Genomic DNA, 26,461 nt, shown 5'->3' on the forward strand with positions numbered 1-26,461 from the left:
AAGACTCACCCTGTCCTCCATGCAAGAAGTGGACAGAAGTGGAGAAGTTGGCAGGAAAGGGACCCATGGAGAGATGGCAGTCCTGAACAATAGGGTGAAGAAAGGCTGCACTGAGGCGATACAAGAAGCGTCTCCCTCCCTGCTGGGGGGGTGGCAGATGGCTTTGTCATTGCATCACTGTATCTCTCCATCCCCTTCTCATGGAGTCATCTTCTCCAGAGACCAGAAGGAAAGACCCAAGTGGGGAATGGGCTCTCCCACCACTGGGAGTGAGGGTGTGAACCATTTGGGGGCTCCTGTGTGGCAAGAAAGTCCTGTGGCAGCCAGTGAATGACCCACTGTTTGTGAAAGACACTTCCCCCACGAAAGGGGGCTGAGTGAGACCACCCAGAGAGGGGACAGAGTACTCCACCCACCTCTGCCTCCCTGGGGCTGATCATTTATAGAATTGTCTTTAGAACCCACATAAGTTGGGAATTATGCCAGGCACGGTGGTGCATGACTGCAATCCCAGTTATTTGGAAGGCTGAGGCAGGAGGATCACAAATTTGAGGCCAGCCTTGGCAATTTAAGGAGACCCTGTTTCAAAGTAAAATAAATAAATAAAAGGGCTGGGGATGTAACCCAATGGTAGAGCGCCCCTGCACTCAATCTCCAATACCACACACACACACACAAAAAAGTTGGGTATCATTGGTTTTGCATTGCACGGGGATGGGGTTGATGGGGAGGGTGGGAAGAACAGACCTGGGAGGTGAGGAGGAGCAGGTGCAGGGGCAGCTGTGAGTGAAAGGTATGAAAACAGGCACCATGTCTTCCTCTGTGGTTAGCTGGTAAACAACCCCAGTGCTGGGGTGGGGGTGCTGATGGAGAGAGGAGGTGGATGGGGAGGAGGGAACTTCCGGAGACATAGTGGGCACACCCCCTTCAGTTAAAACAGGCTCCCTCTCTCCCCTGGGCCTGGTCTGATGCCTCCTTCACTTCCTTCTGCCCCTGAGCCTTCTGTTCTGGGGCTCACCTCACCTAGAGAGTTTGCTAGGGATAGGCATCTGCCCTCACCAGGCATCTTTCAAGGCAAGCCCAGGTGGTGCTGCTCATTGGCTCCAGAGTTAGATAAACATGAGTTCAAACAAACCTGATCTTCAGCAACACTCCTCTAAAAATAAGAGTCATATGGCATGCCTTGAGTTTCTTATGTGGATTAAACTAGATGGAAGGTCGCTGCCACAATTTCAGTGATAATGAAGACAGGCAGGAATAGGAGGAGAGATCAAGAAGAAATCAGCAGACCACATCAGTACCCACTCTCCCTCCCTGCCAGTGGGATCCCCAGTTTCAGTGCCCTCTATTCTGTTCAGAATTGGAACAGTTATCTCCTTGTCCCAACTAGATCCAGTCTCCAAATGGCAGTCCTGATGCCAGTCCCCCAGCCTGCATCCTTCCATACCTAAGGACACATAAATAAAAAATAAGTCACAGGTACACCATCCCTTAGAGTCTACAAAGCATATCCACAGCATATATCCCCTTTCATCCTCTTCATCAACCTGTGAGGGATTAATCCCTTTTACAGAAGAATAACAGAAATTATAGACCGGGGGTGTGACTTTGTGGTAGAGTACTTGCCTAGCATGCATGAGGCCCTAGGTTTCGTCCCCAGCATCATAATAAATAGATAGGTAGGTAGATAGATAGATAGATAGATAAGAATGTAAAAAGGAAGTCAGAAATGACAAAGTGATTTGTTCAAGGATACTCCAAAGAAAATTAGAATTTCATCAGCAGGACATATGAGAGAATAGGGCCAAAAGCCTCCTGAAGGGATAGAAAACATCTACGCATCATTAGGCTTCCTCTGGAAAAATGGAGTCTCAGTTTCTCACCCTTCTATCTCCTTGTCCTTGCAGTACAAGGAGTTTGCCAACTACAATGACAGCACAGAGACCCCCCTACAGGAAAGTCACTTCTGCTCCACAGTTGAGGGGCCCCTACTGACTTCCTTCAAGGCTGTGTTCATGCCTGTAGCCTACAGCCTCATCTTCCTCCTGGGTCTGATGGGCAACATCCTGGTGCTGGTGATCCTCGAGCGGCACCGGCAGACGCGCAGCTCTACGGAGACCTTCCTGTTCCACCTGGCGGTGGCTGACCTCCTACTAGTCTTCATCCTGCCCTTTGCTATCGCTGAAGGCTCTGTGGGCTGGGTCCTGGGAAGCTCCCTCTGCAAAATTGTGATTGCTCTGCACAAGATCAATTTCTACTGCAGCAGCCTGCTCCTAGCCTGCATCGCTGTGGACCGCTACCTGGCCATCGTTCATGCCGTCCACGCCTACCGTCACCGCCGCCTCCTCTCCATCCACATCACCTGCGCAACCATCTGGCTGGCAGGCTTCCTCTTCGCTTTGCCGGAGATCCTCTTCGCCACGGTCAGCCAACCCCACAGCAATGACTCCCTGCCACGTTGCACCTTCCCTCAGGAGAACCAAGCTGAAACCAATGCCTGGTTTACCTCCCGCTTCCTCTACCATGTTGGGGGCTTTCTGCTGCCAATGCTGGTAATGGGCTGGTGCTACGTGGGGGTGGTACACAGACTGTGCCAGGCCCAGCGGCGCCCTCAGCGACAGAAAGCAGTCAGAGTGGCTATCCTGGTGACAAGCATCTTCTTTCTCTGCTGGTCACCTTACCACATTGTCATCTTCCTGGACACCCTGGCCAGACTGAAGGCAGTGGATAACAGCTGTGAGCTGAATGGCTCTCTCCCGGTGGCCATCACCATATGCGAGTTCCTGGGCCTGGCCCACTGCTGCCTCAACCCCATGCTCTACACTTTCGCTGGAGTGAAGTTTCGAAGTGACCTGTCTCGACTTCTGACCAAGCTGGGTTGCACCGGCCCTGCTTCCCTGTGCCAGCTCTTCCCTGGCTGGCGCAAGAGCAGTCTGTCTGAGTCAGAGAATGCCACCTCCCTCACCACCTTCTAAGTCCCAGCACCCCTCTTTGTTTCTGCTTTCTTCGGGGCAGGCAGTGGCGGTGGAGTCTCTTCCAACAGGAGCTGGGGTCCTGAGTGTTATGTTGGCTACCTCCCAGCAGGGAGGCAGCTTCTGTCTAGGACATCCCTGTCACTCTTCCACCAGCCCTGAGGCTAGGCTGGAGTCCAGGGAGGGGAAAGCAGATCAAAAGCAAAGCAAAAGGTCTCTGTACCCATCTGCATCACCCTGGGCTGAGAGGACTCCACACACCTCTCACCCTAGCTGGCCAAAGCCCTGGCCACAGGGAAAGTCAATCCCCTCCCAGAATAAACTCATCCTCTTAAGGGCTGCTGACTGCCACAGATACCCACCTCTCCTCCCATGCCCCATGCCAAATGGAGCCAGGAGAAGCTGGAACTGGGGATGAGCAGAAATTAAAACTGAGATGGCCAGTTAGTGACAGAGTGTGGCCTTAACAATTCTTAGTTCCTTAATTCGGACATTCTGCCAGATCAACTCTGCAACTGTCTTGACCAAGCAGGAAGCTCGGACTGATCTTCTTTAGATCACGGACAGTGACCAAACCAGCACTGGGTTGGCCCCATGCCAAGGGGTCCTGGATTACAGAGGACAGACTCCAAGTAGGAAGCTAGCCAGTGTCTTAAGGAACAGCAGAAGGCAAGCCAGCAAAGGAGACTGGTGGAAGAAAGGAAAAACTCCCACCGAAGCCCCCAGAGAGGGACAATCAAAGCCAGTTGTCTTGTCTGCCCCGGGACCAGACAGAGGTGGGTGGAGAGCTCCCAGACTGGGCCAGGGGAGGCAGGATCCAGGGTCCTGGTGAACTCTGGGCACTGATGGAAGGAGGCAGACTCGTTCTTTCCTTGCCACCCTCCTCACAATCAATGGGGCCATGGAAATTAGAGCAGAGGGTCCTGGCCACAGCGGAGGGGACCCTTAGCCATGAGTAAGAATGGAGACAGAGGCCCCCTGGAAAGGTGCTCTGGAGTCATCTCATCCAGCCCCCCCCCACTCCATGGTGTCACCTTAGGCAGGGCAGTGTGAGAAGCAGACCTGGGCAGGGAAGTCCCCAAGCCCCAGGAAGCCATGCCCAGCCCCTCAGAGGATACTAGTCAGATGGAACCAGAGGAAGCTACTCCTCGCTCACTCTGGACTCTCCCTCTCAGCCTCTATCTGGGGTAGAGGATCAGGGACTCCTGCATTTGCTGGGGACCCTCTGAATAGCCCAGTTCCACTAAAATCAGTCAGGACCACTGGAGGCCTCCATTGGAAATCAGAAGTATGGCCTGGGGGACTGTGCCCTTACCACAGAATGAAGGGGAATTCCTGGCATCCCCCCTTTTCTCCCAGTATCCAAGAGCAAGCTGGGCAGTGGAGGAGCCAGACACAGAAGCAAAAAGGCAAAAGGTTGGATTCTGAATTTTCTCTTTTTAATAAAAAGGCACCTATAAAACAGGTCAATACAGTACAGGCAGCACAGAGACCCCCAGAACAAGCCTAAAAATTGTTTCAAAATAAAAACCAAGAAGATGTCTTCACATATTGTATTTATATATTTATATTTATATATATATATTTATATAATGGTACAAAATGGCTGGGGGTATGGCCATGGATGGAGGGAAGAAGGCTGACCTGTGGAGTTCACCTTAGGAAGCTAGTGGCGGAGGTGAGAGTAGAGGGGACCTGGAGGGCCCTGGGCCCTTTGTGGTCTGAGCCCTCTCCTCAGAGCAGGAAACACTTAAAGGAGGATAGTTTTGGGCAGTCTTGGGACAGGGGTGGGGGCTCCAGGGCATAGGGCCCAGGTGGAAGGAGAGTAGGCAGATGGAGGACAGGTGCCCCCCTACCCAATGCAGAGGGCCTGGCCATGGCCCCTGGGAGGTGCTAAGGGAATCAGGAGCCTGCAGCCAGCCCCGGAGAAGGAAGCGGCGCTTGACCTGGCTGATGGTGGACCTAGAGGACAGCACCAGACTGGGAGAAGTGGGCGTGAATTCCCTTTGTGTTACAGCTGCCAAGGCGAGGCCAGGCCTGCAGGTCAGGAAGGCTAAGGACCGGGACCTGGTAGAAGACACCCTGTCTAGAATGACCCTTGGCCCTGGAGGCAGGGCATAAACGGCCTCAGCCAGGGAACTGCCCTGCCACCTCACAAGGCAGGAAAGGAAGTGAGAAAAGGAGAAGTTTTTTACTCCTGGGACCAAGGGGGGCTAAACACCCAGTCATGTATGGCTTCAGCTCTGACCAGTGGGGGTAAGGAGCTCTTCTGGGAAAGAGCAGAGGGTGTTGGGAGGCAGTGGCTGCGCCTGGGTGGCATAGACAGATCTGGTCCATATAGCCCTGAGCCTGGGCAGAGGAACCTTGCCAGCAAGTGGGCAGGCAGAGTCAAGGCGGCAGGATGCTCCCCAGCCCCCTCCAATACTTCCCCCATTCCATCCTCAGGGGGTGGAGGCTGGAGGGGAGCAGACTGACTCAGCCAAACCCTGTTCCTTCCTTCTTTGGTAAGAAGTAAGTGGCGGCCTCTGGAAGAGTCAGGGCCCCCCCACCCTGGGTTACCTAGCCCAGGGCTACTGCAGCCATGGGTTCCAGTGGCATCATACCACCTCATCCGTGGCTCCACTCAAGGGGGCCACCAGATACTGCCCCTTCTTCCTTTTCTTCATCCCAGACTGGGGATAAAGGACTTCAAGTTCTGGCTAAGATGTAGCAGCAGGGGCACCCAGACATCCACAGCAGGAAGCCGGGGCCATGTCACTGGTGTGGGAAAACACGTGCACACGTTTCTCCCTGAATGACTCAGCAGCGGACAGGCTGCCACCCTGGGGTCTCAGCCCTGCTAGGACTCACCAGGTGGAAGCCTTGGTGGTGTGACCTCAGTTTAGGTGTGGGCATCTTGTTGTCTTACTATTTGGAGAGGGGACAGAAATGGTATCCTTTATGGACCCAGAGACACTGCAAACGGAGGGGTGGGTGTGTAGGACTGAATGTCCCTGGGTCCAGGGGGGAATGGAGGGGGCAATCATCTGAAGAAGGGGAAAGGGTTTCTTTTATCCTTTGTTTTTTTTTTGTGTGACTTCTATCAAAACACAGAAATACAGCACACGCACAAACCAGCACAAAAGCGCAGCGCTCTATTTACAGCTCCGGCTGGCACCTGCCCACCTGGCCAGCCGCCTGCAGAGGGGGTTGGGAGAAGGGGTCAGCCACGTCAGCAGGGAAAGGAAATGAGGCAGGAAAAGACAGAAGGAAAACCGGGAGGAGCAGAGAAACCGAGAGGAGAGAAGTGGAGCTTGGGCAATGAGGAGAAAGCGGAACAAAGGGACAAAAAGGGGAGACCCTTCCTCTCCTTCACCTCTCCCCCAAGGACCCAAAGCATAGTTGAAAGTGGGGGTGGTGCAGAGAAAGAGGGAAAATAGAGGTTCCATAGGAATCCGGAGGGAAGGGAGGGGCAGTCCTGGAGGCAGAAACGGAACAAACCCCAATCCCAAACCCCCCCACCCCACTCTGCCACTTCCCCCTAAGCTGCCAGCACATCTGGTTTCCACAAATGCCACTCCCCACACAAGCCCCTTCCCACCCCTCTACCCCAACCCTGGACCCAGGCCATCCCAACACTGGAGGGAAGAAACTTTTTTAAGGTTAGCATATTTGCAATATTGCCCAGCTTCAGCCCCCAATGGGACAACTAGAAGGGCAGGTTGGCCATGCTGCCCGGCGCTGGGAGGTAGCCCATCTGGCTGTCCAGAGACACACTGCGCTGCCGCAGGGGGTGGGACACCATGAGGTTCTGCTGGGGAGGGGGGCCCATGAGGGAGCCCTGTGGGGAGAGCATATGGGGGGGCTGGCTGTAGACCTCGCCCCCCACACCCCGTTGCTTCATCAGCATGAAATTCTGCTGGGTCATGAGGCCTTGTGGTGGGGACATGACCCCCTGGTGCAGGCCGTGGGGCACCATGCCCTGCTGTGGGGGCACACCTGTCCTTCCCAGCAAGGACATCTGTCCAGGGTGGCACATGGACATGTTGAGCCCCCGTTGGACGCCCTGCTGGCCCGGGAGGTTGGGGGGCCGAGACGGGGTCTGTTCCGCCATCATGTTCTGCAGGTTCATGAGATGCAGATTGGGGGGCTGGGCCTTGGGGGGCTGGTTCTCACTCTTGGGGAAGTACTGGAGGGTGCTGCTTGGCTTCTCAGAGGGGATGATCCTTGACAAGTCGAACTCAGGGATCCCCGTCGGGGTGGGCCGGATCACCTCGCTCAGCTCAGGGTCGTTCAGCACTGATGCCACCCCAGGGAGCACCCCTGGTGGGTATGCATCTCCCATGCGCCCAGCCATGCCTTTGCCCATTAGATGTTGTTGGGGGGGCATGGGGCCCGGCGGCTGGGTGGGCAGGTCCTCCGGAGGCAGGGGCATGCCTGAAGGGTAGTGCTGCTGCAGGCCAGGTCCCCCGCCCCCACCCCCAGCAGGGGCCATGGCACCATGGGGCTGCTGCAGCCGAGGGGGGAAGGGCATCATTTGGGAGGAGCTGGGCACAGGGCCACAGGGGGCATTCAGGGAGTCTGGGCCCCCTGGAGCCATCATCATTGAGTTTTGGGGAGGCCCTCCTGTCCCCTGTGCATTGGGATGCAGTGGAATGTTGGAGCCCAGAGGGGTGGGGGAGGGCAACATGGTAGGTGGGGGCTCATGGGACAGGGGCTGCTGGCCTGCCAGGTTCATGCCCATGGGGCTCTGGGCAGCAGCGGAGTTCAGGTGCATCTGGTTGGGCTGGTTGTTGCTGATACCTGTAAGAAAGAGGACAAGGAGGTCAGAACTGTGTGCACCAGCTGGGGAAGACAGAACCAGTCCTTCTCCCCACTCCCCACCTTTTACCACTGGCCAGCTGCCCTTGGTTGCAAGGGAAGGGACTGGGAAAATTTAAGCTAAAAGCCAAGAGCCCAAGATCTGGCCCCATTTGCCATGGACACAGTGTGGGATGCAGAAAAGACCACTTGAGTGCTGTGGGCTGGGTTTCACTGAATGACTACCAGAATGGGAACAGGGCCCCGGACCTCAGACCAACGCCTAGAGCCCTGTGGAAGCATGGAGACGCCAGCACGACCACAGGGGCGACTCCCGGCCATGCCCACTCTTCCCATTCCCAGTGGCCCCTGCCTGTCCTCGCACCTGGCCCGGAGCCCTGGGATGGTGGAGGAGGGGGTAGCAGGGGCCGGTCAGGCAGCAGCTCGTCGTCTGAGGTGGCGATGGTCTTGATAGCATTGTGATAGAGCGGGGTGGAGCTGGGCATGGCGTACTTGGACATCTGGGACATCATCAGTGACAGGGGGTTCTGGGAAGGTGTGGGATCTGGGGAGGAAGTGAATGGTAGGCTGGGGTTCATGAGGCCGCTGGGAGGATTGGCAGGAGGCGCTGAGGAGCTGCTCCGAGGGCCGCTAGGCGGGAGGGCACCTATAGAAGCAGGGAGACAAAGAAAGTGGGGAGTGGAAAGTGAATTTGCTGCTTTAATAGGGGTTTAGGAAGAGGTCAGCCCACCAAATCTCCACCTAACCCCACCAGACACAGCTACATCCCACTGAACACAGGCCCCTCACAACCACCACAGCCCACCCATATTCAAAGCAATTCCTGTAGCCTCAGGGCCCCAGGCAGTGGGGAGATCCCAAGTCCCAAGTGTGACCCCTCAAAATGCCTGGGACATGTACATGGTACCTCAGACAAAGTTCAACACCACTCCCACCACCTGACCCAGCCCATGCCCACCCACCACAGAGGTGCCCAACTGGAGTCCAGTAACCCCACTGGCCTATCCAGCTGACTCACCCTGTTCCATGTTGCCCAGGGTGGAAGAAGAGTTCATGTTGAGAGGCGGCTGCTTATTCTGGGAGACCCCGGGGCTGGGCATGGCTGTCTTGGGCGAAGCCACCCAGCCTGGAGAAGGCACCGCCATGGAGGGAGACTTGAGCCTGCTTGGTGAGCCGGTGGGTGAACGGACATTGAGGGAGGAGCTGAGGACCTGGGGCGATTTGAGAGGTCCTGGAGGGTTGGCGGAAGGCAAGGGCACCATCTGCGAGGGAGTCTGGGGTGACTTGAGGTTGGCGGAGGGTGAAGTGACCAGGGGTGAGTGCACCTGGCTAAGGGTGGGTGACTTTAGGTGCCCCATGCCCGGCGAGCCCATCTGATTAATACTGATGGTGAGGTCTGAGGGCCGTCTGCCCAGTCCCCGACTGGGGGCTGAATGCACAGACCCAGGAGGAGGATTGGATGCAGGGGGCAGAGGCATGTGGCTGAGCCGAGTGGTACCCACAGTCCCCATGGGCATTGAGCTCTGGTCAGGGCTAAACATGTCTTGGGTGTTGCCCAAGTCCTGGGGCATGGCTTGGTAGGGTGCCTGGCCCCCAGAGAATCCCTGCTGGCCCTGGTTGGGAAACTGTGAAGGCATTAGCATCTTCTGTGGACCGCCCATCATGCCACTGCTATTCTGAGCCCGAACCCGGGCCATCTCCTCAGGACTGAGGCCCTGAGGCCCCATCATGTCCCCAGGACCCCGCATCTTCTGCGACATCAGCATCTGTTGCTGCGGGGTCATCTGCACGTTCAGGTTCATGTTCATGTTCATGTTCACGTTCATGTTCATGTTGAGGTTGCCTGGCCCCATGGGTGGGTCTACCTCCCTCAGCCCAGTCTGCCCCATGGGTGGGCTCAGGAGGCCACGACCTCCACCAAACTCCATGCCCATAGGTGTTCCTGCCAGGCCTTCACCACCAGACATCTGCCCAGGAAACATGGAAGGATCCATCTGTCGGTGTGCTTGCATCATCCGCTCCATCTCCATGCTCTGCCCCATGCCGCTTCCGGCCATACCCAGGGGCCGCTGCATGCCCATCGACCGCTTTTCCAGCAACTGGTGCCGTAGCAGCTCTTCCCTAACCCGAGGGGTCATGAATCGCTCCGCCTCACCCTGCCCACCTGGGTAGGGCACAGCATTCTGGGCAAAATTGCTGGGTCCCCCCATAGGGGGCAAGTCTTCAGTCCAGCCCATGCCTGGCCTCACAGGCCTCTGCATGGCATTCATGGGTACCTCCATGGGCATACTCTGCATGCCCCCAAACCCAGGCACCCGTTGCATCTGGTTGCCTGGGAAACGGGGACCAGGGAAGGGAGGTCCTCCCCGGAGCTGCATGGGATCTTGGACATCCATGGGCCCCCGCAGCTGTGCGCCCATTCCAGGTGGCCACTGGTCCCCAGGCTTGCTGTGGTAGGGAGGCGGGGGCCCCCTCACCATCATGCCTCCCATGCCCATCATGTCCTGCAGAGGGCGACCCCCGTGCAGTCCAATCTGCTCCTCTTTCCGCCGCTTCTCCTCATAGTACTCTTCCTGCAGCTTGCGCCATGCCACTTGCTCAGGCGTCAGGCTATCCTGGCCTAGCCTCTGCATCATCATGTTCATCTGCTGGCCCATGTCCCCTCCTGGGGGGTGCCCAGGCACTTCATGCTCCAGTGGTGGACCCCCGAGGCTCTGTGTCTGTGAAATCATGGACTGCAAGGGTTCCTCATACTTCTTTAGCCCACTAGGAGGGGCTGTGGGTGGCTGCTGGGGGGCAGGAGGGGCTTGTGCTGGTGGGCCCCCCTCACTGGCTGCTCCTGGGGGCCCCTTGAGGAAGGGCTCAGTCTCTCCGCTGCGGAGCAGCAGCCGCTCAATGTCTCTCAGCGTCTGCAGGGAACGCTCTCGATGCTCTAGCTGCTCTTTGGACAGGCCCTCGGAGCCCACCAGGCTGCGCTGCCCATTGCCAGTGGGTGCAGCCTCCCCCAGCAGGGTGGGGCCAGGGGCACTGCTGGGGTCTCCTCCGGGAGGCAGAGGGTTGTTTGTGGTGGCAGCCGTCGGGGTGTTAGGGTGGGTGCCCCCAGTCCCACCACCTGTGCTGGCAGCTCCCACCGAGTTGGGGGCCAAGTCCTGACTGGTGTCCTCAGGAGGTCCCTCCGGGGGCAGAGCAGGTGGGGCACTGCCAGGGGCTGGGGGTGGTGGCGGCGGCAGTGGAGGTGGCTGGGACTGTGGGGTACCTGCTGACGGTGTGCTCAAGGGCAGCGGTTCTGGGGTGGGTGGCACTTTGGGGGCCTGCAGGTGGACAAAAGCAGAGTGTAAGATAGGTAAGGGACATCCTAATCAATCTCAGAGCCAAACCAGGCACCACACTCACCTGGTCAAGCTTGGCCCGGGGCACATTCTGCTGGTGGTAGGCAAGGATGGAGTCTGCCCGGCCCTGCAACACCGCCTCTGCAGCCCTGCAGCAGAGAACCAGGCACGGTCAGCTCAGAGAGGTGGGTAGGAGGGAGCCCCCCACCTCACCCAGCCTACCCTGCCCCCCTGTACACGCTCACTTGGAACCCCAGGCTGAGGGGCACTGGGCAGACACAGCAGACCTGGTCTCCCCTGAGGCACTTACGTGTTGGCCAGATGTGTGGTGAAGACGTACACGAACTGTGAGGGAGGCTTTCCAGGGACACCCCCGCCCCCACCCCCGGGGGCATCAGGACGAAGGCCTGGTGGGGGGCCATGTGGAGGGCCTGGCGCGCTGCTCTCGTTGAGGGGCAGTTGGGCAGTTTGGCCGGGACCCAGCTGTGGGGCCGCCATGGCTGGGTCTGCTACATTACAATCTGCAAAAAGAGAGAGGAGAGGAAAGGGGTAAGTGTCTCAGATGCAAGGAGAACCAGCTGGCATCTCCTGCCCAGGAAGCCCACTGCCTCCCAGTGCCTTTCTGAGGGTCCTTTGTTCCTGCAGTCTGGTATATTCACCAATCTTGTTTGCCCAAGCTCAGTCCTTGCTCAGGATGGCAAGAGTAGTGTCCACAGGGAGAGGAGGGAGAGGGAAAACGTGGCCCTTACCAGTAGGCTCCCACATGCCTGGTGTTCTGGATACTTACAGTTGTGATTTCATGTAATCCACACCTTTGGAAGGAATGCATCACACTCCAGGTTACAGAGGAGGAAACAAGCCTGGCAGGGATGAACTGACTCACCTAAGGTCACACACCCAGCTAATGAGGAGCCAGGATTTGAACCCAGGGTAGGCATACCAAAGTGTTCCTTAGCTGTTCTGACCCTTCCTGCTATGGTCTGTGTGTGTGTGTGTGTGTGTGTCTATGTACAGTCTAGTAACTCAGGCACAAAGAAGTTTCATGAACTGATGATTCAATGATTCATCCTAGCCCCACCACTAACTGACTTGGTGATTTATGAACAAGACATGTTCTCCCTCTAAGCCTCAGCTTCTTCATCTACACAATGGGAACACTATTTTACCAGCCTGTACAAGGGATAGATCAAAGAAATATATTTACTATGTCACAAGTAAAAAAAAAAAAAAAATCCATTTGAAAAATGGAGAAGGTTAGAAAGGCTATGGAGAAAAATAAACTATTTTCCCTTTCCTCTCACAAAACAGTAAATGCAGACTTCTGGTCACCAAGAATTATGTGGGGATTTCTCCCCACCAACAACCAATCAATCAATTCTGCAGGAGCAGACTCCAGCTGGGTGGCCTCTAGTTCAATTCAATTCTAACAATATCTACCTGCAATAGCATTTAATTGAAAAAGTTAAAGGCTCCAGCCCACAATACCAATACCACCACCACCACCACCACCACCACCACCTCTTCCCCCACCTGATTCCAATGCCAAGCCAACTGCAAGCCCTGGGTTGTCTACCTCTGAATGACCTGCAAAATGGCGTTCCCAGGACCCACTCCTGAGATTCTACTAATCTGCTAAAGCAGCTCACAGAACTCAGGGAAACATTTTACTTCCCTTTACTGGTTTATATCATAAAAGACATTACAAAGGAGACAGATGAAGAACTGCAGAGGGCAAGGTATGAGGGAAGGGGTGCACAGCTTCCACCCTCTTTCCACAGGTGCAAACTTCCAGGAACCACCGAGTTATATAACTATATAATACTATATAATATACCAAAGCGGCCATGGGTGGTCAGCTCAACCCTCAGTCTCCCCTGCCCGGCAGGTTAGAGAATGGGACAGAGAGTCCAATCCTGTCTTGGTCTGTCTAGAGACCAGTCCCCATGCAGAAGCTACCTAAGAGCTGCCAGCCACCAGTGAACTAATTAGCATATAAAAACACACATCACTGTGGAGATTCCAAAGATTTGAGGAGTTGTATGCCAGGAAATAGGGCAAGATCAAATACATATTTCATAATACCACGGGCTGACACACTGGGAACACTCCCAGAATAGAACCGCTACTCTCAGCACCAAAAGTTCTATTCCATAGCCACAAACTTGATTCTCATTCCTAGCCTACAAAAGATCCACAATTGGATATCAATGGGTCTAGGTAAGTGGGTGGACCCATTCCCATGCCAAGATAAACCAGTCAAAGGCCCTGGCCTGCAGACAATAACAGTACTGTCAGGTAACACAAGACCACCGCCTAAAGCTGCCTCCCTGTGCCAGGCTAGGGGCACCCTCCGACAGCTCATCATCAGGATCCCTTCTTGGATAAACCTCTGAATGACCCACCACATATTGGCTCTGCTCTGGACCCTGTTTCCCCAATTTCACATAGAAAAGCAGAACCAGAAGTTTGTCCTGGGGGAGACCCAAGAACAGACCTCAATGCATGAGGGCTGCCCTGGGAAGTAGACAATATAAACTCAGCATGCATAACAGGCTCCTGGCTACAAGGCATAGGGAAGGAGTCAGAGTTTATATCAATAAGGAACTTTCTAGTACAACAATAAAAATACAAGTTAATGCTGTTCTAAGTGTGTTACATGTATGAACTTACTCCTCTTACCTCTTATCTTTGAGATAAAGATTATTATTATTTTGGTGGGGGAGTACTGGGAATTGACTCAGGGGCACTCAACCACTGAGCCACAACCCCAGCCCTATTTTGTATTTTATTTAGAGACAGAGTCTCACTGAGTTGCTTAGCACCTTGCTTTTGCTGAGGCTGCCTTTGAACTTGCAATCCTCCTGCCTCAGCTTCCCAAGCTGAGATTACAGACATATGCCACCACACTGGGCAAAGATTATAGAGGAGAAACTGAGGTCCTTTCCCAAAATTTATACAAATAACAAGTGGTTGGGCTGGGGTTGTGGCTCAGCGGTAGAGCATTCACCTAGAACATTCACCTAGTCGTGTTCAAGGCCCAGGGTTTGATCCTCAGCACTACATAAAAATAAATAAAATAAAGGTATTGTGTCCAACTACAATAAAAAATAAATATTAAAAAAAAGTGGAGACTCTAGGATGCAACCTAGGCAGTCTGATCTCTGACCTTATGCTATTAATGTCAGCATTGTTCTGCCCCTCCATTACGAACTCTTCAAGAATCCAATAGCATTAAAACTAAAATAATCATTGTGGTTTGGTATGGAATTTTAGTATAATTTCTTTGCGCCTACCTATGTTTTCCAAAGTTTCTACAAGGTGTAGTCTAACATTACAAAAGTGAATGAGAAGTGTGGGAGGGGTCCTCTCCTAGGAAGCAGTGAAGGTTCTACCATTGAAGGATTTAGCCAGAGGCCAAGAGCCACCAGGCAGTCCCACCTGAGGGGACCTGGGACTAGATGGTCTTTGAAATCCCAGCCAGCGTTTTCTCTCCCCAACATGGTGCAATCATTCCACATTTGCTGTTTCCTCCTCTGCAATAAGGATGTAAAGATTAAATGAAGTGGCCAAGTATATTTTTTCTTTCTCCTTTCTATGGTCCCTAACTTCAAGAAGTTCACAACTTAACATTCTCTGATGTTTCTTTATTTCTATTTTTTTCTTCTTTTTTTTTGGTACTAGGGATTGAACCCAGGGTGCTTAACACTGTCTACATCCCCAGGCCCTTTTTTCTTTTTAAATATTTTTTTTAGATGTTGATGGACCTTTATTTATTTATTTGCAGTGCTGAGAATCGAACTCAGTGCCTCACCCATGCCAGGCAAGTGCGTTACCACTAAGCCACAACCCCAGCCCCCCAGACCCTTTTTCATATTTTATTTTGGACAGGCTCTCGCTAAGTTGCTGAGGCTGTCCTCGAACTTGTGATCCTCCTGCCTCTGTCTTCCAAGTCACTAGGATTACAGGTGTGTGGCATCATCCCCAGCTTCTGGCTAGTTTCTTATGCATTAAGTTGCCCCCAACCCCATAAAAAAAAAAAAAAAAGATGTAAATTTTGAAGGAAAAGCGCCAAATAAATTAATGCAGGCTTCCTAAGGTCAGTGGCTGTGCTGATTCTCCCCATTACTCACAAAGGCCCAGGTATACATTGCTCGATAAAAGAACATGAGGAGTGGGCATCTATCCACAACCACCACTCCTCTTCCTAGCAACATACCCCAGGTACTTGCTGGAGTCAGTCAGAGGTTAGGGAAGGGCACCAGAGAACCAGCCAAGCGTCAACTCACACCCAGTCTTAGCACTGCTTTGCACAGCTGATCCAACTTGTCCAAACTCCCAGTGAGGTTGGAGCCTCACCTCTCTCTCTGCTGACCAGTAGATGGCAGCATAGGCCAGGAATTCATGGTAAAGGTTCAGGTGAGTTGGACAGGAAAGTAGCCACCTAAGAGAGCCCCACCCCACAGGGGTCCCTAAGGAGAGACAGCCACTGAGCACGGGAAGGTAGAGGCTAGACTGTCACAGTTCAGGAGACCGTCTAAGAGGTAAATAGGAGAGAGGAAGCCTAGAATCCTGGCTCTTGATATTTTTTCCCAGACTCAAGTAGGAGGCTTCCTTAGGGCAGCCATCCCTGGGGAAACCATGAGCCACAGGATCATGGCATCAATGGACACTCACTGTGGGTGGCCCCAATGGGCTTGTCATCCTCTTCACTGTCAGGTCCAGAGCACCATTCGTCCCCACTGTATGGCTGCTTCCGCTCCAGGACACAGCGCCGCTTACTCCGGGGTGCCACTTCTGCTCAGGCAGGATGCAGGCAGGCAGGGGTAAGACTGAATGCCCAGAGGTCCTGTTCTCCCCAACCCAGGGTCCCTCCCAAGCCCGTTCTCCAGATGCCACACCCCAGAGGGCATTGCCCAGACCATGGTGGGCACTTTGCCAGTTCATAGCCCCCACCACACCACCATTTGTTTCTGATTTCTGTCTCCAGCCCCAGCTGCCTGTCTCCCCTCCCCCCCCAACACCAAGCACAGCATAATCCCCAACCACAACTGGTTCTAATTAGGGCTGGGGGGGGGAGGGGGAAGCTGCATCCACCCTTCCAGGCCCCAGTGCCTGTTCCCAAACAGTTCCCACTAGCCAGGAGCCAGGCGACCAGGAGGCCTGGGGAGGTGTGTGGGTCTGTGGTGGGAAGGCAGGACAGAAGGAGACCAGAAGCCCATCATTCTGTGTGGCCCTTCCACGGGTGGGATGGGGATAAGGGAAAGGTGCCAGTACGTAAATACTGGAGAGACATGGGGTGAGGATTAGGCAAGCGGGCAGAGAGATGGTCTCCTGGCCAATTTAGGTTTGGATTAGATGTTGCAAAGGTTTTGAGGATAATGAAATGAGGTACCTTTGGCCTCTGAATCCAGGGATGGGGTCCCAGCCTCCCGCTGCTCTCCAGAGTCCACAGACACGCTCCGCTCCCGCTTCACCTTGCCCTTGTGTGAGCTGAAAGAGGGCACCCCTGCTTGGGGGTTCTTCAGACTTGAGTTGCTAGGTGAGATCTGGTTGGCTTTGGCCCCATGGCTCCCCGCCCCCACGCCCTTCGAGCCCAGGTTGCAGGTGGGTCCTTGGTTCACATTCTGGTGCTGGGATTGGGCCCCGCCATTCCCTGTCTTGCCATGATTGGTCAATTTATTTTCTGGGTGCATTGGCTTGGCTGGGGCAGGGGGGCAGTGGCCGCGGGGAGACAGCGGCGGGCTCCCTGGAGCTTCTCTCCTCCTGGGGTGGGGTAACCTGGGAGAAGGTAGGAGAGATGTGAAAAGTTAACCTTACTAGGGGCTAGGTATGCCTGGATTTTAATTGTCCCATCCTGTCTTAATTAATGGTGGATATGGGGGGATGAGTAGCATCTCAAGACCACCAGCTATTCCCTATCTCCCTCCATGGACCCTCAGACAAGAGTTGATGCCCTTGCCCACCTTGGGGAGAGGAGATGGGGCAACCTCCCCACAGCTCCCACAATTCAAATGAAAACCAGGGTCTGCAGTTGACAGAAATTGCCCACTACAGGCCCAGTATCCATCAGACTGCAAACTTCTCTGGCAAACCTGTCCCCCAGCACCTAACCAATACTTTAGCACCCTCTCTTCTAGGGTTTACTGTCTTCAGATTCTTTCTGAGGTCTCAAACCTCAACTCCCATGTGTCCCAACACAGGCAGAGAAGGAACACAGGACCTGTGCGGCACTGCTCATGTCCCAGCCCCACTCCCCTGGGGAGGTAGGGAAAGCACACTTGAGAGTGGTACCCACTGGTCCAGACAGCTCCCCAGAACAAGAGGGGAAGACCTGAAGAGGGTGGGCCGGCAGGCCTAGCGGGCAGGCAGGAGCAGGAGGGGGGAGGGGAGCGGCGTGTCAAGCAGACGGGAGTGCAGCTTGAAGCCAAGGATTCCTGCAGCCTAGGCTGCGGGCCCTTTAAGCTCCAGCCCGCTCCCCCCACCGCCTCCCCCTCCCCGGAGACCTATTAATAGCCGCTGGAAAGATCACATCACGGGAGAGGATATTTATCCCCCCTCATTCCACACCAGCTCAGATTTATTTCAGCTCTGCTGTCCTGCTGCTGCCGCCTGGCCCTGTCTGCCGGCTTCTCCAGGAGAGGAGGAGGGAGGCAGGCACCACCCCCACTCCAGCCTCCACCCCCAGCTAGACTGAGGCCAGGGGGCGCCATCGGACCCCACAGTAGGGTGGATGGGGGTCTGCTCTAACCGTTTTTGGAGGGAAGAACTAGAAGGGACCAGAAGCAGTAGGCATAGCTGGCTGCCAGTCCCCGCTGTCCCCTGGGCCTCGGTGCTAAGGTTGGCAGCGGCTCCTGCCTGGGGCTAGGCCTTCTTCCCACTCCACCCCGGCTGTAGTCCACTGGTGGCTCGGGAGCCAGGTGTCCAGGTGGACTTGCTCCCCAAACCAGCACAGCTCGGTCCCATCACCACTGGACCCTTCCCTTCCCCGCTCTCCACACACACATCCCGCCCTCCACGTCACCCACACACCTTGTCTTGTTAGCCAGGATCCTCATGGCTCCCACACACAGTGGGGCTACGGCCCCTGTGCGTGCCCAGGGCCCAGCCAGGTACTCGGTACTGGAGCACGGACTGCAGCAACAAGCCCCAAAGAGAAAACTTGTGACTTGGGGAGGGGGTATGAGAGGGGGAGGGGAGAAGGGAGGACCCAATAGCCCTGAGACTAGGGAACTGGATAAGGTAGGGTGGGACTGGAAAAGGAAGACTACGAGATCGGGTCACGATCCTAAGGACCAGTCCTAACCCCATCCCTCCCGCACCTTGCCCTCAGGGAGCTTGCAGTCTCCAGCAAGCCACCCTGGCCCCCCACGGGCTGCAGACGCAGAATTCACTAAAAGGCTAGGTAGCAAAGGTGCCGCGTGGGGCGGCCGCGAGGTCTGCTCAGGGCCCCTGGGGTACTCCCGCTCCCTGACACGCCCCTCACCCTAGGCTCGGGAATCCCTCACGCCCCGCCCCAACGCTGCGCCCAGTCCCTGGGCGCTCCAGCCACCGAGGGGCCCGGGGTGGGGGGCAATGCCCCGCCCCCAGCTCGAGGCCTAGCCCGTGCCCATCCCAGCAGGCCCGGGCGGGCAGCGAGAGGCCTGGCGGGGCCCCGGGGCTGCAGCTGGGCTCTTCTGGAGACCAGTAACGCTGGCTCAGATTCCTCCCCGACCGCAAGAATGCAGGAGCCTCCCCTCCCCCCGCCCTGCACCCCCACCCCGCCCCCTTCGGCAGAGCCCCAGCGGAGAGGCAGAGCGGGCGAGCGACAGAGCCAGCGAGGCAGCGAGCAGGGAGCAGGGAGCAGCAGGAGGAGGACAGGGCTGCAGCGTGGTTCTTCGCGGTCCGCGCGCGCGCTCGCGGACAGACACACGGACGAGTCCCACGAGGGGCTTTGCGCGCGCCGGCCGGCGGCGGGCCCTTGGCGCGGTGGGGCTGGGGCTCAGAGACCCACAAGTACCCGAACTCTGACTCACACTCTCACAGCTCACACGTGGACAGGGAGACAAAGACACGCACGGAGCCCAGGAAACTAGAGGCGCGCTCACAGCCAGCCCGTGGAAGTATGCGGGAGCCCCAGCAGCGCTGCTGGGACAGGAGCCACCGACTGCTGTGGAGCGCACAGACACCCGGGCCGCCAGCGAGCCGAGTGGAAGCTCAAGGACTCATTGAGCAGATGAGAAGACTGAGGCCCCGCTAAGAGGGAGCCATAGAAAGTTGAGCTTTCAACAAAGAAACACACAGGGCCATAGATACAGCAACAAACAGACTTAGACAAACACAGACGCCTCACCCAACCACCCCCTGCTCGGTCCCCTCCCCCTCCTTCAGCTGCAGATCCCGGTAAAAGGTGGGGGAGGGAAGGGGAGGAGTCTTGGCCTCAGGAGCGTTGTCCGGTGACAGGCCCGACCAGACACACCCGTGCACACTCCGGCAGCTCCCTGTGTGGCTGCGGGAGCCTAGTCTGGGACCTCGGGTGGAGGGGGTCCCACCCGCCACCCTGTGGGAGTCTAACCCTAACTTCACCCAAGAACACATAGACTTTCCCCACTCCAGCCGTGCCTCTAGAGAGAAAGGCTCCTCAGGGAAGGTTCCAAAGTCCATAGCCGGGCTGGGAAGAAAACCCACCCCCACCCTGGCGCCTAAGCCCCCATCAAAACAGGGAAAAGCAGAGACAGAAGTCACTGGAGACACCTGGGCTTAGGGATGGGCCTATGGTTGAAAGGTATTCCAGGCTCTCACCTCACCCCCTGGTAGATTTTTGAAACTACCCCATTTCACAATGAGAAAACTGAGGTCTGGGGTAAGGAAATGATTTGCTTTGGGTTCAGGTGACAGCATTGGTACAGGACCTCAGGCACTGCTTTGTCACCTGGGAGCCATGACTGTTCATCTGAGCTTACACCAGATAAGGGGACTTCCTACATTCCAGTTGCTGTGTCCCATCCAGTGTAAGGGGGTCAGGGTAAGGCAAAGGCTACCCACTAACTTCTATTAACAACCTCAAAATTTGGGAACCTGTAATATTTGTAGAGGAGCTGGTAGAAAATTAGTCCTCTCCAGTGGCCCCAGTGAGGCTAAGGCTCCTCTCCAAAAGATTCTTTGAGTTGCCCTCTCCTCTAGGCCTCCACTCCCTGCTCCCACCCAGCCCCAGTTCGAGCTGAGTCAAGCACGGATGAGTCAGGACTTTCCCATCTCACACCTCCCCCCTCAACCCCTCAGGAGTTGGCCCCAGCTCCCAAAGACCCCCTCCTCCTTCACACAGTCCCAGAAGACACTGGGAAGACCTGGCCAGGGAAGGCAGGAGAGCTGATTCCTGGTGGGAGGTTTTTAAACAATGAAGGGGCCTTCCTAGCTGTAGGTCCGGAGCCCCTGAGACAGTGAAAAGAAAGGAAGGGAACACTGGGAACGTGTCACTTTTGGGCAATAGGTGGAGGGAGGCGACATGTGCTCACAAACAGGGAGCAGGTGCAAGTCACCTGAGTGAAAGGCCAGTAGCATACCCAGAAGAATGTGCCTCGAGGCAAGATGGCTGAGAAAGCCTAAGATCGCTGCCCTGGCTGTGTAAGAGGGTGGGAGCCAGCTGCCTAAGGGTCAAAATGGGCCTGACCTCAGGTAGAGGAGAGAAACCAGGAAGGCTCAGTGCCCAGAACCTCCAGGTGGATAGACTGCTAAAGGCAGGGCAGGCATTCACACACCAGCGGGAAATTGCTTGGTTGACCAACTGGCTTACAGGTCAGGGTCAGTCACATTGCCCTGCTGGAAATCACCCTCAGGCTGGAGATGCCCCTCACTGAGAAGTTAGAGCACTTGATCAGCATGTCCAAGGCCTAGATTCCATCCTCAGCATCACAGGGGTGGGGGGGTACACCCCAAAGAAGCAACCAGAAAATGCTTTGAAGGGACCATGTACCCACACACAGTGTGAAGGCACCTCTATAAGAGGAAAATGAGCAGCTAGGAACCCCATGATGGGAAGAAGGATAGGGCCCTACTGAGGGTAACTGGGATCAGATCCTTGGCCTCTGGCTCAAGGAGATACAGCCCCCAAGACAAGTCCCCAAGTCTCCTTTCTCTTGGGTGTCAGGACTCCCTGGTCCTTAGACTTCTCCTCTACCACTCAGGTCACTTCCTCTTCCTGAGGTGGTGACTCAGCGGGGTGGGGAGGTCAAGGATTCATAGCCCAGCAGGAAATCTGCTCAAGGACCAAGGTGTTGCTCAGGGACCCTCTATATGGGGACTTCCAGGCTCTGAGGGTCTTCCCCTGGCTCTGGTTCCTTGCAACTCTCCCCATTTCCCCCCACACCAAGCTAAAGGAGACCATGCAAATCAACCATTTTTGCTTGGGAGGTTTTGCCTGGGAGTTTCCAGCCCCACTCCACCTATAGCCCCAGGGTAAGGTCAGGCAACTCTAACCCTGCAGAACCAAGGAAACTCTTGGTCCTAGACCTCTCCAGTCTGGGATCTTTGAACACAGTGCCTGGGGGAAGGCAGTTCTGCCCAAACTGGTCCACTGTCCCTTCTGGAGCCTGCAGGGACAAGTGGCATTGCCTGGACAGGCCTGAGGTCACTTCACTTCTCTTGGCTCCTTCAACCATTACCAGTGTAGCCAGGCCTGGGGAAGTAATCATGCCCTGGCAGAGGGGTGCCCCCAAAGACTGCTGCCCAATCCCTGGCTGTTCCTCCCCTTGAGGGGAGGGGTGGGGAGAGGGTGGGGGGCACAAGGAAACAAGACAGGGCAGGAAGCCCAGGCAGGCGGCGGGCACTCTGGGCCAGGCACAAACAGCCAACACAGGAAACCACAGCCCACCCCCGCCCACCCCACCCGCCCAAGGCTTTGGGAGAGAGGAGTGCCAAAAGCCTGGTACCCCAACAGAGGCCAGGGCCAGGGGTTAACCAGGGGCAAGAGTAGTGTGCTAGGCTCTCTGTCACTCTCTCCTTCCCAGACCCTACCTGGGGAGGGGGAGAAGAAGCCCAGCTGGCAGGAATGGTGCTGCCTCTTTAAATCCACCGAAATCCTGAGCTAGGCCCAACCCAGCTCTGGTTTCACAGGAAGGAAAGGAGCTCAGGAGCCAGTAGGGCAGGCGGTGGTAGCTGGAATTAGCCCCACCGGGCCCAAATATATCTGGTCTCTGCCTGCCACCCCATTGGCACTTCCTGCCCCCTGGCACCTGTACTAAATTGGGGGTGGGAGAGGGTCTAGGTGCTACTTCTACTCTGTGGGGGACCTGTATCTCAGGAGGTGGCCTCTTGTATGGTACACGTGGGTAGGAGGTGACTTCACAAGCCTGGATTCTCAGAACAGGGAGAGAAGAGCGGGAACGCTCCCTGTGGCCATCACCTGGCTTCAGTCCTCCAAGGGGTTAATCTGGCCCCTGTTTAGGGGGGTAGGGGTGGCCGAGGAACCTCCTCCAAACTGCCTGGCTGCTCGGAACAATGGAGCCATTGTGGGAGGAGTGGAGTGCGGGCAGGCTGCTGGCACAGCCAGCACACCATGGGGCGGGACCTCACCCCTGCCTGCCGGGCTCTGCTCTCTCCCCCAGGTACACATCCTTCCAGCACCCTCACCTTGCCTGCCTGGCCTAAACTCTTGGCACCAGCAGCACCTAGAGGGCTATTGAGTTCTGCCCACGTTGACATCCAGACTGCCATGACCCTCCAGGAAGCAGGGGCATGTGGGCCAGAACAGGGTGGGGGTGGGGTGATGAGACAGGATGTATGCCTGTGATCCTCCTGCAGGGGAGACAGGAAGGCCAAATGGGGTTTCTGGTGTCAGTCCTGGCACCCTCAGGCAAGAAGGGCTTTAGGGGATTGTAAGAACAGTGTCAGGCAGGGTCCCCTGCCCCCAGGCCTCCTTTTCCACACCCATTCCATAAACCTGTACTCTGAGGTAGACTAGTGGCCCCCACAGCCTGGGATCCTGGTAGGCACCATGGTATAGTGGAATATGAACTGGCTTTGCAGTCAGGCAGACAGGGGCCAATCACACTCTATCCCTTCTGAGCTATGAGACCCTATCCATACTTTCATCCCTCCAAGCCTCATCTACAAAATGCGGATGAGTGTGTGAGTATGTGAGTGTGTGTGTGCTGGTTGCTGGGGATCAAATCTAGGGCCTCGTACATGCTAAGCAAACACTCTACCACTGAGCTACATTCCCAACTCTCAAATGAAGATAAGTTTACAGAGTGAGATACGGTAGTGGAACTAACTAATAAAATAACTAAGATTCACTCAGAATCTCCTCTGACCATCAAGAGATGGTGTTTAATTTTTTAATTTTAATTTTAATTTAATCTCTTGCAATAGCACCCCAATACATGGGCATGTGGTAAAGTAGGCATTGTCAAGATATTTGCCCTTCTAGTATCCAAGTAAGCAAGGCCCATGAGCATCATATTAGTGTTACCAAGTACAAAGACTCAGCTTTTCCTCTGGTCTCCTTGACGAGGCCAGCTCCCTCTGCTACCATGCCCCTGGGCACCCCTAGGCTCACTGACATACTCAAACCCAAAGCAGGAACCCAGAGAGCAGCTGTGCACTCTCTTAGCTTCAGGTTTGTGTCTAAAACCCCAGGAGGCAAGTGAAGGGGATTTCCCTTCCACAATGACCAGCATCCCCTCCATCAAACACCCCTCTCCCTGCCTGACCCCTTGGTAATCCCCCTGCAGTGTTGGGCTGGGAGGAAACATGGCCTATTCACTCACCATGGGCTTCTTTAAAGAGTGGAGGGCCTGAGAGAAAGAAAAGGGCCAGAGACAAGCAGTTCTGGAAACTAGGAGATCCAGGAAAAAAGACCTGTTCTCTTCTAAGCTAGAGAGAGCTATACCTCTCAGGGTGGCCCCACAAGCTCCCAAAGGGTTAACAAGTCCCTAAAAATAACCTGCTCCCAGCAGGACCCGCTGATCAGAACCCTCCAGCCATCTGTTCCCATTTTCTCCTGTTCACATTGGAACATCTGAAACCAGCCCCAGAGCCCCAGCCCAATCCCAAAAATAGCCCCAGCCTGCCCAAGGAACAGGCCCCAGAGGCTGGGCACTGAAGGCATGGCCCGTGCAGACAGTGATCTCTGACCACCCCCCACGCCTGGCTCATAAAAGAAGGAGATCCTCTCTGTTCCAGAAGGAAGAAGGGAGCATATCCAGGGGCTCTGGCTCATCTCTCTTGGTGCCAGACCAGAGAGGGCACCAGCCAGCAAACCTAGGCCTCAGACCCAGGTGCCTTGGTATCCCAGGCACTTCTGCCACATCTTAATCCCTAGATTTCCACCCATCTTTTTACATAGCTCCCCTTGTTGTGAGTGACACTATCTACTCCAGGGCTCCTCAAGCAGAAGTTCCCAAGCCTCAGTCCGTCACTACCCATTCCCATCCCAAGGTCTTTGGGAGCTCTGGGCACCCAGTGGCATTCTTTGCTCCAGGGCATACAGGCTAAGGCAGAACTAAATAACTTACTTTCTTTCTCTTTCTCTTTTGTTGCAGTGCTGGGGATCAAACCCAAGGCCTCACATGTGCTAAGCAATGCTCTACCACTGAACTACAACCTCCAGCCCCAAAGCAGGACTCTCTCCAGCACGGCCCACACTCCCCCACAGAGCTCTGGGAGAATTTCTGGACACCATGGATGCTGATGACTCTGCTGCTCTCTGGACCTAAGGATACACTTGACCCTCTGCAGCCAGCAGGTGCCAGGCATGCCCACTTGGGCTTCTCTATGCACACAGGCCCAGGCATTGCCCCTCCACACTCAAGAAAAAGAAAAATGCCCAGACAGGGAATCCAGGGAACCCTGAGACCTGAGGCAAGCCTAACAACCACCATCCATAGCACAGCTCCACACTACCACTCTTCTCCCCAAGGAAGGTCCCTGACCCCTAGGCCAGGAAGGAGAGGAGGCAGCCATTAAAGTCATTTAAGGACTGTCTTGTTCAGCCAGATGAAAGAACAGAGCAGCAGGGGATGGATGGTGGGAGGGGTGCTGAAGCTGAACGGAGGAAACAGCCTGGGGGAGGGAGGGCTCAGCCCTGAAAAGTGTGGGGAAGTAGGGAGAAAGTCCATAGCTCCCTATCCTTCTCCAGGTCTCCTGACCATCTGGAAACCTTGCAATCAAGGTGTCATCTGACATCAACAGTGGGGAAACTGAGGCAGCAAGAAGCTGGGTCTGGAATGGTATTAGAGTTGAGGACTCAGGAGTGCTGGAAAGTGCTGGAGGCCCATGCTCCAGCCTTCCCCTGCTAAAGCCCCTGGGAAGGTCAAGAGCTCCTGTGAAGAGTCTGGCAAATAACGAGGGGGATCCCAAACATTTACTGAGCCTTTACTCAAGTCCTTCACTTGCATTGTATAACTGAATCCTCAGAACAACTAGTAAAAAGTACTTATTAGTATCACTATTATTATTGTTATTACTATTACTACTAGGGAGACAGAGTCTTATTATGTTACCCAGGCTACTCTCAAACCTCTAGTCTCAAGGGATCCTTTTGCCTCCGCCTCTGAAGTAGTTGGGACCAAAAGCACAGGCCCCAATGCCTGGAACTTTTATCATTCATATCTTACAGGTAAGAAAAGGGAGGAACAGGAAATTAAGAAGCTTGCCCAAGACATACAGCCCATAGTCAGAAGAGCTAGATGAACTTGGCAACTGGGTTCTTAACCAATGCACAATGCAGATGTGCCATGGTATCAGTCCTCCTGCTGCGATGGAAATGAGCGTTCCAGTCTCTCATCCTCATCCCACACACCCTCCCTCCGTTCCCGACGAGTCCAGATCCAGCACTGGAGGTCACAGTTCCTGCCAGGAGAGGAGATCAAAGAAGCACTGTGCCTCACCCCCTCTACACAGGTGCCCTGCCTGGCCTAAGCTACCAGAGAGCAAAGTTCTTGGTACTAGCAGCAGCCCCGCCCACTCCAATCCGTTACCTCCTCACCCATCCAGGTCCCTAACAGTCAGCAAGGTCGCAAGGCAAATTTCCAGGTCAACAGAACAGAGTCCCTGCTGAGAGATGCCCTAGGCTAGAATGGAGTCTGAGGTCCCTCTCAAACCCCAGGTGAGGGTCAAAGGTCAAGTTTGACCTGCCAGGGAAGGGTGGAGTTCAAGCCCTGCTCTCCACCCACCTGCTCAGCCACACCTGTCCACTGATCCCCGCTTTTTTCATGGCCTGAGTTGAAAGCAAGTCCACTTCCTCCCTGTTCCATGGAGTAGTGGCCTCCAGCAGGGAAGGGGCCATTAGGTGAGCGGACTAGAAGCCTCTCCTTCCTGAGGTTGGTCCAGGAGAAGCACCTCCTTATCCCTGGCTTCCTTTAGCTTTCCCTAGTCCAACAGGAG

At 55.3% G+C, this 26,461-nt stretch overlaps 2 protein-coding genes across 5 annotated transcripts in view; one reads left to right on the forward strand and one right to left on the reverse strand.

The window, feature by feature from the left end:
* Nucleotides 1–1,869: 1,869 nt before the first annotated feature.
* On the forward strand, nucleotides 1,870–4,323 carry Cxcr5 (C-X-C motif chemokine receptor 5). Its single transcript, XM_013359949.4, has one exon. It carries the CDS (start codon nucleotides 2,016–2,018, stop codon nucleotides 2,973–2,975), a length of 960 nt encoding a protein of 319 aa, XP_013215403.2. The 5' UTR covers nucleotides 1,870–2,015; the 3' UTR covers nucleotides 2,976–4,323.
* A 66-nt stretch (nucleotides 4,324–4,389) lies between these two features.
* Nucleotides 4,390–26,461, reverse strand: part of Bcl9l (BCL9 like) — a 29,198-nt gene continuing 7,126 nt past the window's right edge. For 2 of the 4 annotated variants that reach the window (XM_013359983.4, XM_005328340.5), the window contains 8 exons: nucleotides 18,131–18,232; nucleotides 16,494–16,879; nucleotides 15,776–15,895; nucleotides 11,412–11,622; nucleotides 11,166–11,250; nucleotides 8,791–11,083; nucleotides 8,137–8,418; nucleotides 4,390–7,754 (listed from right to left, as the gene is read on the reverse strand). In XM_013359983.4, coding sequence (XP_013215437.2) covers nucleotides 6,661–7,754; nucleotides 8,137–8,418; nucleotides 8,791–11,083; nucleotides 11,166–11,250; nucleotides 11,412–11,622; nucleotides 15,776–15,895; nucleotides 16,494–16,879; nucleotides 18,131–18,156 — 4,497 coding nt within the window. In that variant the 5' untranslated portion in view covers nucleotides 18,157–18,232 and the 3' untranslated portion in view covers nucleotides 4,390–6,660. The remainder of the gene's footprint in view (nucleotides 7,755–8,136; nucleotides 8,419–8,790; nucleotides 11,084–11,165; nucleotides 11,251–11,411; nucleotides 11,623–15,775; nucleotides 15,896–16,493; nucleotides 16,880–18,130; nucleotides 18,233–26,461) is intronic. The other 2 variants (XM_040285333.2, XM_021728467.3) reach the window with 1 other exon arrangement.

This window comes from Ictidomys tridecemlineatus, chromosome 4, assembly GCF_052094955.1.
Source record: "Ictidomys tridecemlineatus isolate mIctTri1 chromosome 4, mIctTri1.hap1, whole genome shotgun sequence".
NCBI lineage: Eukaryota > Metazoa > Chordata > Mammalia > Rodentia > Sciuridae > Ictidomys > Ictidomys tridecemlineatus.

Coding starts and splice junctions, on each gene's coding strand:
- Cxcr5 (XM_013359949.4), top strand. CDS start 2,016: ATGCCTGTAGCCTACAGCCTCATCTTCCTCCTGGGTCTGATGGGCAAC.